The 14,468-nt window shown below is 40.8% G+C and overlaps 1 protein-coding gene across 1 annotated transcript; it reads right to left on the bottom strand.

The window, feature by feature from the left end:
• Positions 1-4,698: 4,698 nt before the first annotated feature.
• On the bottom strand, positions 4,699-5,435 carry LOC141018346 (C-C motif chemokine 4-like). Its single transcript, XM_073493295.1, has 3 exons — positions 5,282-5,435; positions 5,021-5,132; positions 4,699-4,925 (listed from the first exon to the last, which is right to left on the bottom strand). The coding sequence occupies exons 1-3, from the start codon at positions 5,373-5,375 to the stop codon at positions 4,796-4,798; spliced, it is 336 nt and encodes a 111-aa protein (XP_073349396.1). The 5' UTR covers positions 5,376-5,435; the 3' UTR covers positions 4,699-4,795.
• Between the last annotated feature and the right edge of the window lie 9,033 nt (positions 5,436-14,468).

Here is a 14,468-nt window from a genome sequence, read left to right as displayed (position 1 = left end):
TGGAAAAAATTAATATTCCTGAATTTATATTATCACCTCATTAATATTGTAAATATTGACATCCTGAGTTTGAATTTCTTCTCCAAAAACTACATAGTGCCCCTTTAAAGCAGAATTGTTGCTCATTGCTGTGAAGGTATAAACACAGACACTGAAGGGTGAAGGGAGAAACGTAGGGAAAAGTAGGCAGCAAAGGAAAGAGAGAGGAAGAATGGGGATGTAGAGAAAAAAGATATGGACGTGAATAAAGACATGAAGGGGAGAGAAGTGAATTGAAGCCGGGATAAAGTGGATGTGGGATTAGGTGGGATAAAAAAGGAGCGGAGGGCGGTCAGGACGGTGGATGACGAAGAGGCAGGCTGTGTCAATATCTCAGTAATTATTCATGCAGGCCAATCCCCTACAGATCAGACATATCTTTCTCTCCGTCCCCTCACTCCCCACCTCCTCCTTCCTCCCTTAAGTCAGCCTGACTTTCATTTTATTTTCACTTTTTTCACCTCCTCGTCTTCTCAGCGTGAGCTCTATTCAAACACAAGTGTTGAAAAGCACAAAGCAAATCAGTGCAACCTTGAAACAATCCTCATGCTTAATGTCTCTCTCTCTCTCTGTCTGTCTCTCTGTCTGTCTGTCTCATCCCCTTCTTCTCCATTTGGTCTCCAGGCAACCTGGGGAAGCTGCAGGTAATTATACGGATGATATTGATCTCAAGGCTTTTGGTCCCTTCTTCAAACCTGTCCTCCTTCTCCTCCTCCTCCTCCTCCTCCTCCTCCTCCTCCTCCTCTTCCTCTTCCTCTGCTTCCCTTCTCATCTCCCCGTCTCACTCTCTTTTTCTTAATTTCTGTCCAATTCCCACTTTTAATTTCCTCTTAATCTTCCTGGAAACACAGAAGATAGCCGCTCTTACAAGGTGGCTTTCCCTTCCTTCTTCTTCTTTTTTTTTTTTTGTCATGCATAGCAGCATTATGGTGTGTCTGACAGCAAAAGACTGAGTAATCTGGATGGCTGAACTCAATCACCATTGGATTGTTTTCGGCCAAAGGCATGCGGTGTAACGTGCTGATGCTTATTACCATGACAACGTGACGAGAAAAAGTTAAATGGCAGCCGACTTAAAGTGACATTTTTTGGGTTGGGAGAGTTTCCACCAGTGACTCAGAAATGTTCCTGCTTCTGCGGTTAGTGATTAAGACAGGTGATTTACAGTCTAATTTCCCCTGCTGCAGATAATGGTGAGCTTCTTAATAACCCTGTGATTGTGTCAGTGTGTGTGTGTGTGTGTGTGTGTGTGTGTGTGCGTGAGTGAGTGACAGGCGTTGGTTATATTGTCACACTTTTATTACTAAAATCGCACGACCGCTTTTAGTCTCTCTCCACCACATCTGCCTTATTGCTTCTGCACACACACACACACACACACACACACACACACACACACACACACACACACAGACACACACACACACACACACACACACACACTCTCTCTCGTTCTCCCAGGGTTTAATTTATGTTGATCCCATCTGTCAGGGAAAGCTGACATCACACGCTGGTTATTTATATACGTCTGTGTGTTCGTGTGTGGGTGTGTGTGTGTGTGTGTGTGTGTGTTTACCCCCATTGTGTCCCTCACACCCCAGACTGTATCTGCACCATTCACACACTCACACACTTTTCTTTTCTCTCAGTCTCCTTCAACACCACATGACGTCCATGCACAGGTGTATCACAGCTGATTGACTATCCAATTCAGCTTTTTGTCGAAACAAACATAACAAACGCTCTCTGTGCTCGGAGCTTTTTCAGTGTGAGGTCACTGACTCCCAGTTTTACAGCTTCAGTGGTCATCGGATTAGTTCATGTATCACTACATGTTTAAAAACAAATATCTCGGTTGACAGACACAAATACACTCGTTAACACATTTATACGGCGTGAACTGTTAAATTGAATGTGAAGACAGTTGAAGTACTGATGACATCTTCACGGCAGTTTTTGAAATGTCACAAATTACAGAGACAGGATTCGTCTACATGGACACAAATGTTGAATTATTTTCATGACTGTCAGAGTTACTATCTCCCATGCCCGCATCGCGTTTCTTTGACTGAATGAAACACAACATTTACACCACGCAGTGAGCTGATTGGGGTGATTAAAAAAAATATGTTTTCACTTCATGAAACGGTCACAAAATGTAATCTTAAAGACTCAGTTTAAAGTGAGGGGAAAGATCATGATTTCAGTTATATGTTAATAGAAATCAGTTCAACAAACAATCAGTTCAGCAAACACTCCACCAGGAAGCAAAGATTAGAGAAAAGCTCAAAAAAGACCAATTTGTGTAGCAGGACTTTGCGGTTGTTTTTCCCTCTTTCCTGCCCCATTAATCATCTCACGGGTCCATCTTGTGACTCTTTGGTGGGGCATGACTCCGAGGCTGGGCACCACTAGACTAAACTACAAACTGAAGCTAATCCTGCTAATGCATCGTTCCATCAGTGCCAACAACCTGTTACTGTACTGTCATATATATCATTCTCGTGAGCCATGTTTCTACTATATTTTACAGATGATACCTTTTACTTAAGATAGATTTTATCACTTCTTCCACCACTGTTGGCTGTGAATCCTCAGGCTGCTTGCTTGTGTCCTCATTTCTTCCTGCTACAGGTAGGTCACGCTGACAGACGTCCTCACATGCAAATTCAACAGGACATCTCAAAGAGCCTCGTGAGTGAACACTTTCATCAGACCCAGAGCGTTGACATGAGATGATAGTGATAAATGGTGGCTTTTAATCAGTATTTTAGTAACATGATTGTTGATGATATCACAATTGCAAACAAGAGGCACTCGAGCTGCCCCGTCTCATGCCTGATTTATTTCCTCATTGATATGCTAATCTATGCAGCGAGGTCCTCCAAAATCTAATCAGACCGTCTCCTCTGATAGGTCACCTGTGGTGTGAGTGTAAAGCCTTTGTCATGAGCTCTCATTGAGTAAGTGTGCTGTCAACACTGTGTACACACACACACAAACACACACACAAACACTCACACACACATTAAGCATGGAGGCAGGCAGCACATGAGGATAAAAATCTGGGTCTGAAACTATTTAAAGAAAAGCTGGGTGATGATGTCACCGCATTGACGTCATTTGAGGAGTCGTTCTGGGGCAGGAGGAGATTTGTTTTAGGTCAGTTTGTCAAGAAACCCTAACAAAATAAGAGCACAAGGAGTTAAAGGTGCACTATGTAGTTTGGGAAATAAATTCAAACTCAGAAAGGTGATAATGCTAAAATAGAAATATTTATCTGATATAGTTTCAAAACAGAATAAACAAGCTGTCCTCAGGAGGAAAAGGATTTTCTCTTCTGATTTAAAATGATTCCCCAAAACTACGTAGTGCACCTTTAAACTTTAATATAACTTCATATCTACCTCAGCTGTGTTTCATTTTAGCCCTGAGCCCAGACTGTATCCATCAGAGAGGGTTTTTAGGTGTCAAACTTAAAATATCTCCATGATCGAGTACACTGTGGTTTAGCTGATGAAAAACTGAGTTGAGACACTTCAAACACAATCTCAGTGCGCTGCTGTTCTCAGAAGTGCAATTACAAAAGGAGATTAAACAATTTCTCATTTTGCTGCAGTCGAAAGCAAAGCAATAAAAAACAGGTTGTATGAAACCACTATGAAACATTTTAGACTTTAGAGAAAGTGTCACAGAGAGAAGAGCGCCATCTGCTGGTCACAGTGCAACATCACACACTAAACTGGAAATCAAGGGCAGCTGAAGTAGAGCTCATCACTCATCATACAGAAATAAAATAAAGTGATTTTCTCTAAAACTAATTTGAACTAAAACTAGTCCAGAGCAATGACTCTCAACCTGGAGGTCCCGATCCCCACTAGGGGTCGCTAGAGGTTAGAGGTTGTTAGAAAAGACGTCTTTGAAGTATGCATACTTATTTTTAAAACACACACACATAATACAAACAGTGAATACAAAGTTCATAAAAACATCAGGAAAACTCATCGTTAATGCAAAATGCACAGGAAATAATCTGCTCGAAATTCATCGCTCATTTTAACTTCCTCAGTGGCTATGCTGCATTGTGGGTAATGTAGGCGAGGAAGTCCAGCACTGTACTATCCTATAAACCATTACGGACAGTTTAAATCCATGTTTTTAATTTGTTTCCGTTTTTAATCCATGCCTTCTTCTACCTTTTCAAAAACCTGGCGCCTACATTACCCACAATGCAACTTAGCCACTGAGTGACATCACTGGAGGCAATTTATCAGATTACGTGCGACTTCCTCCGGAGCCACAAAAGGCTTCATATTACTTTTTTCACTTATGCGTTAGCGTAGGTACTTCTCTAGGCCTGAAAACTACTCTAATGTGTAGAATTGTTGGATTTTCACTTTTTGGGTTAATTGTGCAGCTAATCAGTTGTTCTGTTCTGTTATTGTAACTTTTTTTTTTAATCAAAGTTTGGCTTACACATGATAAATCAGAACAAAGAGAGAATATGTTTCATCATGATTTTTTTAATAACATATCAGAGAACATTTTGCATACATGCCAAATTATAGAATAGCTTATATCTAATCCTTCAGTACATCACTTGAAACCACTTAAAACAGACAAAAGAATAAAAAGAAGTCATTTTAGGAGTTATTGTTTAAGCTTATAAAAAATATTCTGTATAAAAATTGCAAAAGCTGAGAAGATAAATTGCAGGTTGAGCTTTTCTCAGTGAGTTTCACATGCGGTGAGTCACTTATTGGGATTCTCTGGGCGCAGAGCTGTTCCCTCTCTTAGTATGGATCCATTCTTTGGCCTGGATGATGTTCTTGACCCACTGCAAGGACGGGTCGACACAGAATACACCACCTTTCTTCATCGTGATACTACAAACAGAGACAAAGATTGTTGATGCTGTACTCGGTGTCAGAAAACAGATTGCGGGGTCTTCTGCATTAATTTTAAAAACAAGTGTACTCACACCACAGCTTTCTTTGCACAGCGGTCATCTGTGTATTGGAATCTCACCACGCCGTTCTTAGGCAGCCTGTGGGGGTAAATATCAAAACAGCATTCGGTTGGAGCAGAACTGCCTGGGAAACCAAGAAAGAAACAGAAATATTATGGACATGAAGAGTGGTATTCAACACAAAACCGTAAGGTATATTCAAAAAATTGTTACAGAAAACTGACAGAAGATTTGCCTTTGAAGAAAAAAATAAGTGGGATGCAGTCAACTTACCTTCTGATGCCAGGACAGCGAGAGACGAGAAAAGCAAGACACAGGCCACCAGAATGATGGGTTTGTTCATCATCATCATCATCATCTTCATCATGCTTGAGCCTGTTGTCTGTGACCTGGCTGTTTGTCTTGTTGTCTTAAAGGCGTTGGTCTTGCTTCTGCCCGCTTCACTCACAGTCCCTCTCTTTTATTATGCTACTCACAGTGTGTGTGTGTGTGTGTGTGTGTGTGTGTGTGTGTGTCTGTCTGTCTGTCTGTCTGAGAGCAAAGGTGGTAGAAAAGTTTCCATGACAAAATAAAGAAAGGAATGACCTGAAACTACGTAGCATGCATGCAAACATACTGCGGTCGTGTGGTCAACACTTCTCAGTACAAAGAGGTGTAGAAGAAGGGTGGGGGGCGGAGGACGTGGTGAGTCGATAGAATAGAAAACATCATCTGTGCCACAGTGCATCTGCGCTTTATGTGTGTGTGTGCGTGTGTGTGTGTTTGTGCAGATGCACTGTGGTTTTTAAGCTTTCTCCCTGCTGCTAGTTCATGTGGTTTTTAAAAGGATATTGTTTAAAATGATGAACCATGATAAATTAAATGGTTTTATCTGTAATGAGTGGCATAAATAATGTCTATTTTAAGAAGCTGTTACAAAGCCTGGTTAAAATCTGTCACTCTTCTCAAACTTTTAATGTATCCTGAGGAATCTAAACTTTTATTTTCAAATCTTCTTCTACTAGGTTGAAAGTCAAAGGCCTTACAACAGAGATCTTGTGACCATGGTTGTTTATTCACCGTACACATTCTATATTTTTACCACAGCACTTTCTGTACAGTGTGTTAAATGGTGGAGTGGAAACGAAGCATCAGCATCAGTGGTGGATATCAGGCGGGGACAAAAGCTGCCTCTCTGTGTGAACCTCTGAGGCATTTTAAGAATATTTAAGGGCATTTTTGACAATAATGACGTTTTGCTCTGCACATTTCTCTAGAGGTGTTCACTTATTCAAAAAACTCTTGACACACTTCTCTGCACCGACAGTTAATCTCACCTCCGAAACACATTAAGACAAGCGAGACACTTCATACACACCTGAGGATCAACTCCTGAGCACTGACACCGACAACATTTTGTCTGCCAACACTTTGTTGTTAATTAACAGTGATGTAATGTAATTAAGCGCATTTACTCAAGAACTGTATTTGAGTACAATTTTGAGGTACTTGTACTTTACTTGAGTGTTTCCATTTTCTGCTACTTTATCTTTCCACTCCACTTCATTTTACTCCACTACATTTATTATTTATACTTTAATTACTAGTTACTCTGCAGAGTACATGCTGCGTCAAAGGAGCCAAAGGAGCACATTTTTAAAAACAATTCATTAAAACAAGAAAGAAAAAGAAAAATAACTGGTTGAACCACAGTATACACTGTGCATGTAAATATACGTACAATTTACTCTTACTTGTACTTTGACACTCAGTACAGCTAATATCAGATACTTTAAGACTTTTACTCAAGTACTACTCATATCACTTTCACCAAAGAATTATTTTAACACAATATCTTTACCTTTACTCAAGTATTGCTGTTGAGTACTTCATGCAATACTGTTAATTACAGTACATCAACTAACAGCAGGTAGCATTACAGCAAAAGTCACTATTGTCTTTGTTAATGTAGCTTTTAGTTATTTTTTACCTGCCGTGACTGCGTTTTGTGTGTGTGTGTGTGTGTGTGTGTGTGTGTGTGTGTGTGTGTGTGTGTGTGTGTGTCCGTCGTCATGACAAATTGTGGTAGTGAGAACTGTCAAGCAGTTCTGAGTATTTTGCAACGTGTTTATATGTCTGTCGAGCCTATGGACAGATTTTTGTCAGTGTGATGTGTAGAGTGTAGCTGAGGTGAAGATGAATGAAGGTCAAATTCAAAAACCGCTGTGGTGCTAGCAAGCCCGTCACACTTAACACTCCTGGCCCACATTCGTGTTGATGCAGTCATGAAAGTATCAGGTGTGTAGCTGAGATCGAAATGAGGGCAGTGTGTTTGTTCCTTGAAAGTCGAGAGAGGACAGGAAATGAGGGGATAGACGTGGGGGGCCCCCAGCCGGACTTGAACAGAGGATGCTGTGGTTAATGGTCAGCAGCACCCTAACCTGGAAGCCACAAGGCTGCATCAGATGTACTATCTTCAAATAGTTTCATTTCCACGTGACATGACACACATATCAAACCATGTAGTAGGTCAGTATCGAGTGAAAAAAAAATCACGTGAGAAAAGAGTTAATTCGTGAAAAATTGACTTTCTGAACATCAGATCATCCTAATGCATCACTTCATTACAGACATGTGTCACTAATATTTTAATTCTCACCTAAATGTGTAGTGTTGACACATCCGCCTCATTTCAAACAGCTCACTGAGCCTGATTGATCCGTGTCTGACCTGTTAGTATATACAGTACACATTTGTTTTGCGGCATATGTACTGTATAAAGTCACGTCTGCTGCAAAAATGTTGAGAAGAAAAGCCTGAGTATGTGTTCTTCTGGTTACGACTCATAGGATATAGGTAGACGTGTAAGTAGACATACGGATTAATAGTACAGAGACACACTCAAAACACAAAACCCCAGAGGCTGACTATAGCAGAAATCTACCCTCTGCTAACTCAAACCGAAACCTGTGGTTTGTAACGAGGCAGGAGAACAGAGCAACAAGATTGCACTTACTTAAACGTGTGAAAACCAACAGAGTAAAAAATCGGATGTATATCATAAAACAACCTGAGATTATTTTATATGATAAATTCAAACCTGCCAAATATTCTGAAACACCAATTCTACAAATCAACGTACATCATCGTTTACTGATCACTGGTAGTAAAAATGTGGGGGAAATAGTTGTATAAAGGCTTCCTGTGGAAGGATCAGTGGTCAAATTAGCTCACTCAACATCACCTGAGTATACTTATATTTGGTTTTGGAAAGAGTGACATGAGAAAATCCACCTTACACAATGGGGTGGTGCAGTGGTGAGCGTGGTGGGAAGAAGAGGGCGTTATTCGCCAGCATCACGGATCAAATTAGCTCATGTCAGCGTTTCGCCTCACCTTTATGATTCTATTCTAATTTTGATGATCTCAGCAAACTACCAGCAAAGGTTAAGGTATGCGACTTGCTCGGTGTCGAAGTTGACAACCGAGCACGTCGATGCAGTTGAGCCAGCACGTATGCCGTTCTTGTAACCGGCAGGGTAATGTTGAAGTTGTGAGTCTGAGGTGAAATAATAATTTTTGTCACACACTAAACACTCAGCTCAGGTCTGTCATGAGTCCCTCACGGAAGAAAAACACAGTTTTTCAGGGAGACATTTTAAACAGGTTTAAAGATATAATATGTAACATTTCTGCATGAAAATAATAAATAAATAGATAAAAACAGCCACACCTTTAATATATATTTTGTTGAGTTGTGTGCTTACATTATCCCAAATGTTTACAACAATCTTCAGTTCTTATATAAGATAATGGTGCGTTTCACTCAGCCTCTTCTCATTATAACCTCGTGGAGAGTAAGAGGAAGTCCCCGAACGAGCCCGAACGAGCCTGAATTAAACTTTAAAACTTTACCGTGCTCTTGAACATTTCTGCCTGAGTCATGTAGGTAGATTTTCCTCAGCACCAGTGGTTGTTTAGCAATGGAAACAACAATTTCAAACAACACTTCTTATGTTTCGTGTTTTGTTTTGATTGAGAGACCACTAGAGGCAGAAATAACATACCATTTTGTTTGTCTTTGGACCGACAAACGGTTGATAATCTATGACCCTCTGGATTAAATATTAAAGCCCATGGATCACCAACACAGGCCTTCATTTCAAGACTGTGTGGGTGAGCAAGTTTGATCAACACTTCTGAATCTTCTATTCCTTTCATTCTATTGCAGCCTTTCTGGATTTTAAACAAGATTGACATGTGATGCATTGAGATTTTGGTAAGTAGGCTGAAGTGATAATTATATGCACAAATAAATATAGAAGCTAAGGGGGGAAAGATTCAAATATAGTTTTTTTAAAAGGTCAGTTCTTACTTGTTTCATGAGGAAAACACTGAAGCAGAGCTGCAATCATTAGTAACTATTTCTCCCAAACAAAGACAATCAACTTGGATCATTAACAAAGGTTTTAACATCGAAGACAATCAAATGTGTTCTGTCTTATTATCACTATAAAGAAATCAAATCTTTATTAGAACAAAGTGTTATTTAATTGACATGATGTTTACCTCAATCCATCCAAAAAGAAGACAACAATAAACTGGTGTAGATTTCTGAGCGTGAAGCAGAAACTCGGTGATCACTAGGTGGCAGCAGGGACACATTAAGTCTAAGAGTGAACTACAGAGGAATTTAGTCGCTGCTGTTTCTCTTTTTCTGTTCATTCTAACAGTTTACAGATGAGCTTAAGCATTATTTTTGTTTGTTAAGCTTAACGCCAGAAAAGCCAACAGATGACGGATTAAGATGAGGAAATTGTGTCTTAGACAAATGCTCGAGGGACATTTAAAGCTCTGATATTTTCACCTTTGGGTGTGTCGAATATGAATTCCACAGAAATCCTTTTGGAGGTCTGAAATAGGATGGGAACTACTTTTTATATATCAGGAATGAAAAGAATTGGATTATGAGTTTACAAGAAATACCCCCATGCTCTTGAGACTAAAGTGTTTATATATTTAAGCTTTTCTGAGAATACATCCTGCTTGTCTGTTAAAGAGGAAAATGTTTAGCAAACAATAACCACCATCTCCTCTCTGCACATCCTCTCCTCATCCTGGCCCTTGACCAGTTCAGATAACAGACGCTCATTCATCAAGTGATACACTGTTCTCCCCCCGTTTTCTATCAGCGTGCCGCCTCCCCAGGACGACTACACTGCCCTCAGAAAAATGCTCAGCTTTCACACAAACCGACATAAAGGCTAAATAAGACAATTAATGCACAATACGTCCATTTGTCTCAATAAAAGCAGGCTTAAATTACAAGTGGAGCGGGAATTGATGGTGGGAAGAGATCCAGAGGGCCTGTGAAGTGAAATTGGACAGGAAAAGTGCTCTGTGGAGAGTAAAACGTTTGAATACATGTAATGAACTACAGGGATTGCATTTAATCAGTTGTTATATGGCTTTGTATTGCCCAATAGATCCTACATACTGGACCTTTAAGTTAAAAGTTAAAATGTACTCAGCATAGCACCTTGTACTCACTGTACTCATAATAACTTGAGTGTGACTAATAGTGATGACCCGTCATTACGTCCACGCCTGAACAAGTCAGACTGGAGCCTGTTCTCTCTGAAAAACCTTGATAACGTATCGGAGAATTCCTCATTCAGACAACTCTTACATAACAATGATGAAAACTGTTCCTGCATGTCGTGCATGCTCCCACTTCCACTCGCATGCACATGAATGATACGCTGAAAATAGATGGATATCACCATTTGACTCAGCTTCTTGAGTTGGCATCGCTGTCAAGAATGACTGATAATGTCAGGGAGAACGACTGCCTCGTGAGAATGTAGAATATCTGAGGTGTGTCTTGTTTTGACCAAAAATAAGGGATGAAAAAAAGCCTTCGCTTGACATTTTATCTGACGTTCTCGTACAGCAACATCCTGAAGGTCCTCAGGTGGAAGCTATAATACGTTAGAGGAAATATTAGATCATAGTCGTGTGATATGTTGTCTTATCGTACTGTGTAACAGGGATGTTGTGTTCTTTCCCAGAGGCAGGCAGGAGACTTCAGAACAACTAAAACAAGTGATCAAGACAATAAATTATGAAAGGCTAACGTTATTTTGAGATGTTGCGCATCACTTCGGGAAAGAATTCTTAATTTAACACAACAATAAACGTATTTGTCCACCCTAAGAGTCTGAAATAGCATCGTAACAGCGTAAACGGTTCGCTTAAATTCACTCTCAGGTCAAAAGTTGGTGTATTTCTGAAATGTTTCCTGGTTTATGAACAATGATGCTTGTTCAAAGGTCAAAGGTCAGGCCACGAGAGATTCTCCGAGAAAGGAACAGCTTGAGATGGATGTACTTTGTAGCATTCAAATAAATGAGCGAAAGCAACATGAATACGTGTGTGGGTGTGTGCGTGCGTGCGTGCGTGCGTGCGTGCTTTCACAGGATGCTGACCTCAACCATGGCCTCTGTTTTAGCCAGGAAGGGGTTCAAGGAATGGCCACCAGGACTTAGGGTTACTTTTAATACACACACACACACACACACACACACACACACACACACACACACACACACACACACACACACACACACACACACACACACATTTTACACACTTAAGTAACAGGATATGAACATGGCAGAAATAGCTGACCTGACACCAGTTCAAACATATTGTGAAATTTGCTGTCTTTATTTTTGATCATTCGTTCTGGGATCTGATCTCAAACGACCTTTTCTTGCAGAACGGAGGCAGAAAGTCTGACTACACTTAACCTGACTTAATTCCGAGTTATTGAAACGGACTGTGGTTAATAATAGCACCAGCAAGTCACCTGTATCTTCGTTTGTTTTCATGTCCTGCTCTCACACTCTCTGTCGCCATGGAGACATCGGGCAATTAACAGCAGGGTGTCACCCCTCGGCCGTCTTGTGACCACTCCACCCTCGAGCACCCACGCATCAGAGCAGCGATGAGCGGTGAGTCAGAGAGAGTCACAAGTGGATGTGTCAGTGCACCCGGCTACCCCTGGGCAGAGGGATCTCCTTGGTCGGTCAAACAAAATCAGCAGTGTTTGACGGTGGGAAGCTGGTGAGGGATCCTATTGCCGCTGCACTGCCTGCACAGTGGGGTTAATCTGAGGAGTAAGTGTGTCCTCCTGGTGAAGCTCAATACTGGCAGGCGAAACAAAACAGATGATGACTATAACTGTCACAGAAGAAGCATACGTCTGTCTGCAGGCCTTCTCAGGTCTGACGGCAGTGTTTTAGAAGAGAGGTGAAGATTCAAATTAAGGAGAAGCCACATTTAACTTAAATGAACAATCACATAGTTCTCCCTTTCGTTCTTTTTGGCAACACCTATGGCGATAAGCGATAATTGCAGGTGTGTTTTGGGACCTCACTTCCCAGAGATCCAAACAGTGTCAACTGTGTGACGTTGTGGCGGTACTGGCTGTAAATTGCTTCCAGGCCAGCCCAACCTACATAAAAATATAAACAAAAAACATGTAAAACTAGGGAATGCCCAATGTCTGCTACTTGGACAATAAACCAATAAGCAAATGCCACTTCTGTGTGTAACAAACAAGCTCCAGGGAAATAAAATGGTAAACTGAAGGTGTATAGGGGCTTGGATTTTCAAGGGGTTCCCAAATAAACAAAGTTTCCTCCCTAGAAAGATGTGGGCAGCCAAGAAAACCCAAAAGGGCCTAAACAGACCAGAGTTTCTGGCTGGCAATCTACAGGGAATGAGGTTCTCAATGGATCAGGGACAGATTCAGACTGAGGGTGAGAGCCACCGGTGTGCCGTTTACCACCTCTCTTAAGCCTTTACAAAAAGGGTGTCATCACACCCTGATTGGCTGGGAGGGATATACCCCAAGCTGCTTCCACTCCTCAATTACCCCACCTGCGCACAGGTGATCTGAATCCCCTGCAATGAGTCATGAGGGATTTTGGAAAATCCGCCCAAAACAAAGAAAAATAGCAAGTCTCAAACAATTGGACTGCTACAACGTCTGTGGATTTGCACTTGTTTCGTCATCTGTAGTCATTGATCTTTTCATTGTTTGTGAGACCATAGTAATAGTTTACTCGCAACGCTAGCAGAAAACATGTCGCTTCACACGCAAATGAGTTGATGAGTGATTTGCGGTAGCTTCGCCTACATGTAGCATCTCTGGCAAACAGACCACTGCTGGGTGATGGAAAGTGCGTCACTAACTGTGTGCTGCTTGGGATTTTTCCGAGGAATGTTGCCACAGACATCCTATTCATAATGCTGACTTACCATCGGCATTCCAAGTGAAAATCTTCGAGATTATCACTTTAAAGTTTGGTTTCAAGACAGAAGAACATCTGTCTAACACTAACACATGTGCAGGCCTTCACTGTCAAGGGTTCAGAGGGCAAGAATTTATGGTGGCCCTGAAGGTCAAAACACAACATTTCACAAAACACAATATATCACAAAACACAACATTTCATGAAAATAAGACATTTCACAGAACGCAACATTTAACAAAACTCAACATTTAACAAAACACAATGAATGAAGCACAAGAAAAATAATACTGTTACTAATGAGAGCTTAATAATATGTGATACTATTTTATTATATAAGACAAAAAGGCTCCATGACACTAATTTAATCAGTTTTGAATTAACATTAATAAGCAGAACAGTACAGAACAGTATATTCTCCTCCTGACAACCGAGCCAACATGTGAGACATGTGAGATGCAGTTGAAAGCTCAGAAAAAAAGCTAATAAGTGGACTAAAATCTGTTCTATCCTGTAGTTGGACGATAACGTAAACTTGTGTTACCACAGCCTTGACAGTGACGTGTGTGTGTGCATTTGGGTGTATGTGAGAGAGCATCATCCACGCCCAGTGTTCTCAGATACCAGCTGCCTCGTGTGTCTTGTTGTATATGTTTAATCCTGATGTACAGCTTCCCCTCTCCGCCGGACAAACACACACATCTATCACATGCATCCACTGCTCTCACACACACACACGTTCATACATCACTGTTGACAGACGTCCCACATTTATTACCACTGACAAGCCAGTTCACGATATACTGTTTTGCCTCCTGCATAGATAAGATACCATCCAAAACACCAGACAAACACATTTCAGCTGTCTCCACCTCCAAATACTTCTTCCTCCCTCTGTCTGTCTCTTTCCCTCGAGTGTGTTTCCACTCACTCTCTTCTTTTACTTTTTCCAGGAAAGACTAAAATACTATTCTTAAAATAGTTGTCCTGTTTTTTTCCTATTTCTTACCTACTTTTAGTTTATTTCATCATTTTATGATCCAGGGACATTTCCTGTACCATCCAAACAACCCAACAATAGTTGCCTGTACATTCTCTAATGGCTGTTAATTATCCTCTAAAAGAAAAATCTGAAAAAATGAAGGATTACGGTATTAAAA

This window comes from Pagrus major, chromosome 22 (assembly GCF_040436345.1).
Source record: "Pagrus major chromosome 22, Pma_NU_1.0".
Taxonomy (NCBI): Eukaryota; Metazoa; Chordata; class Actinopteri; order Spariformes; family Sparidae; genus Pagrus; species Pagrus major.
The sequence above is the reverse complement of the archived record's forward strand: the minus strand, read 5'-3'. Positions and strand labels throughout refer to the sequence as shown.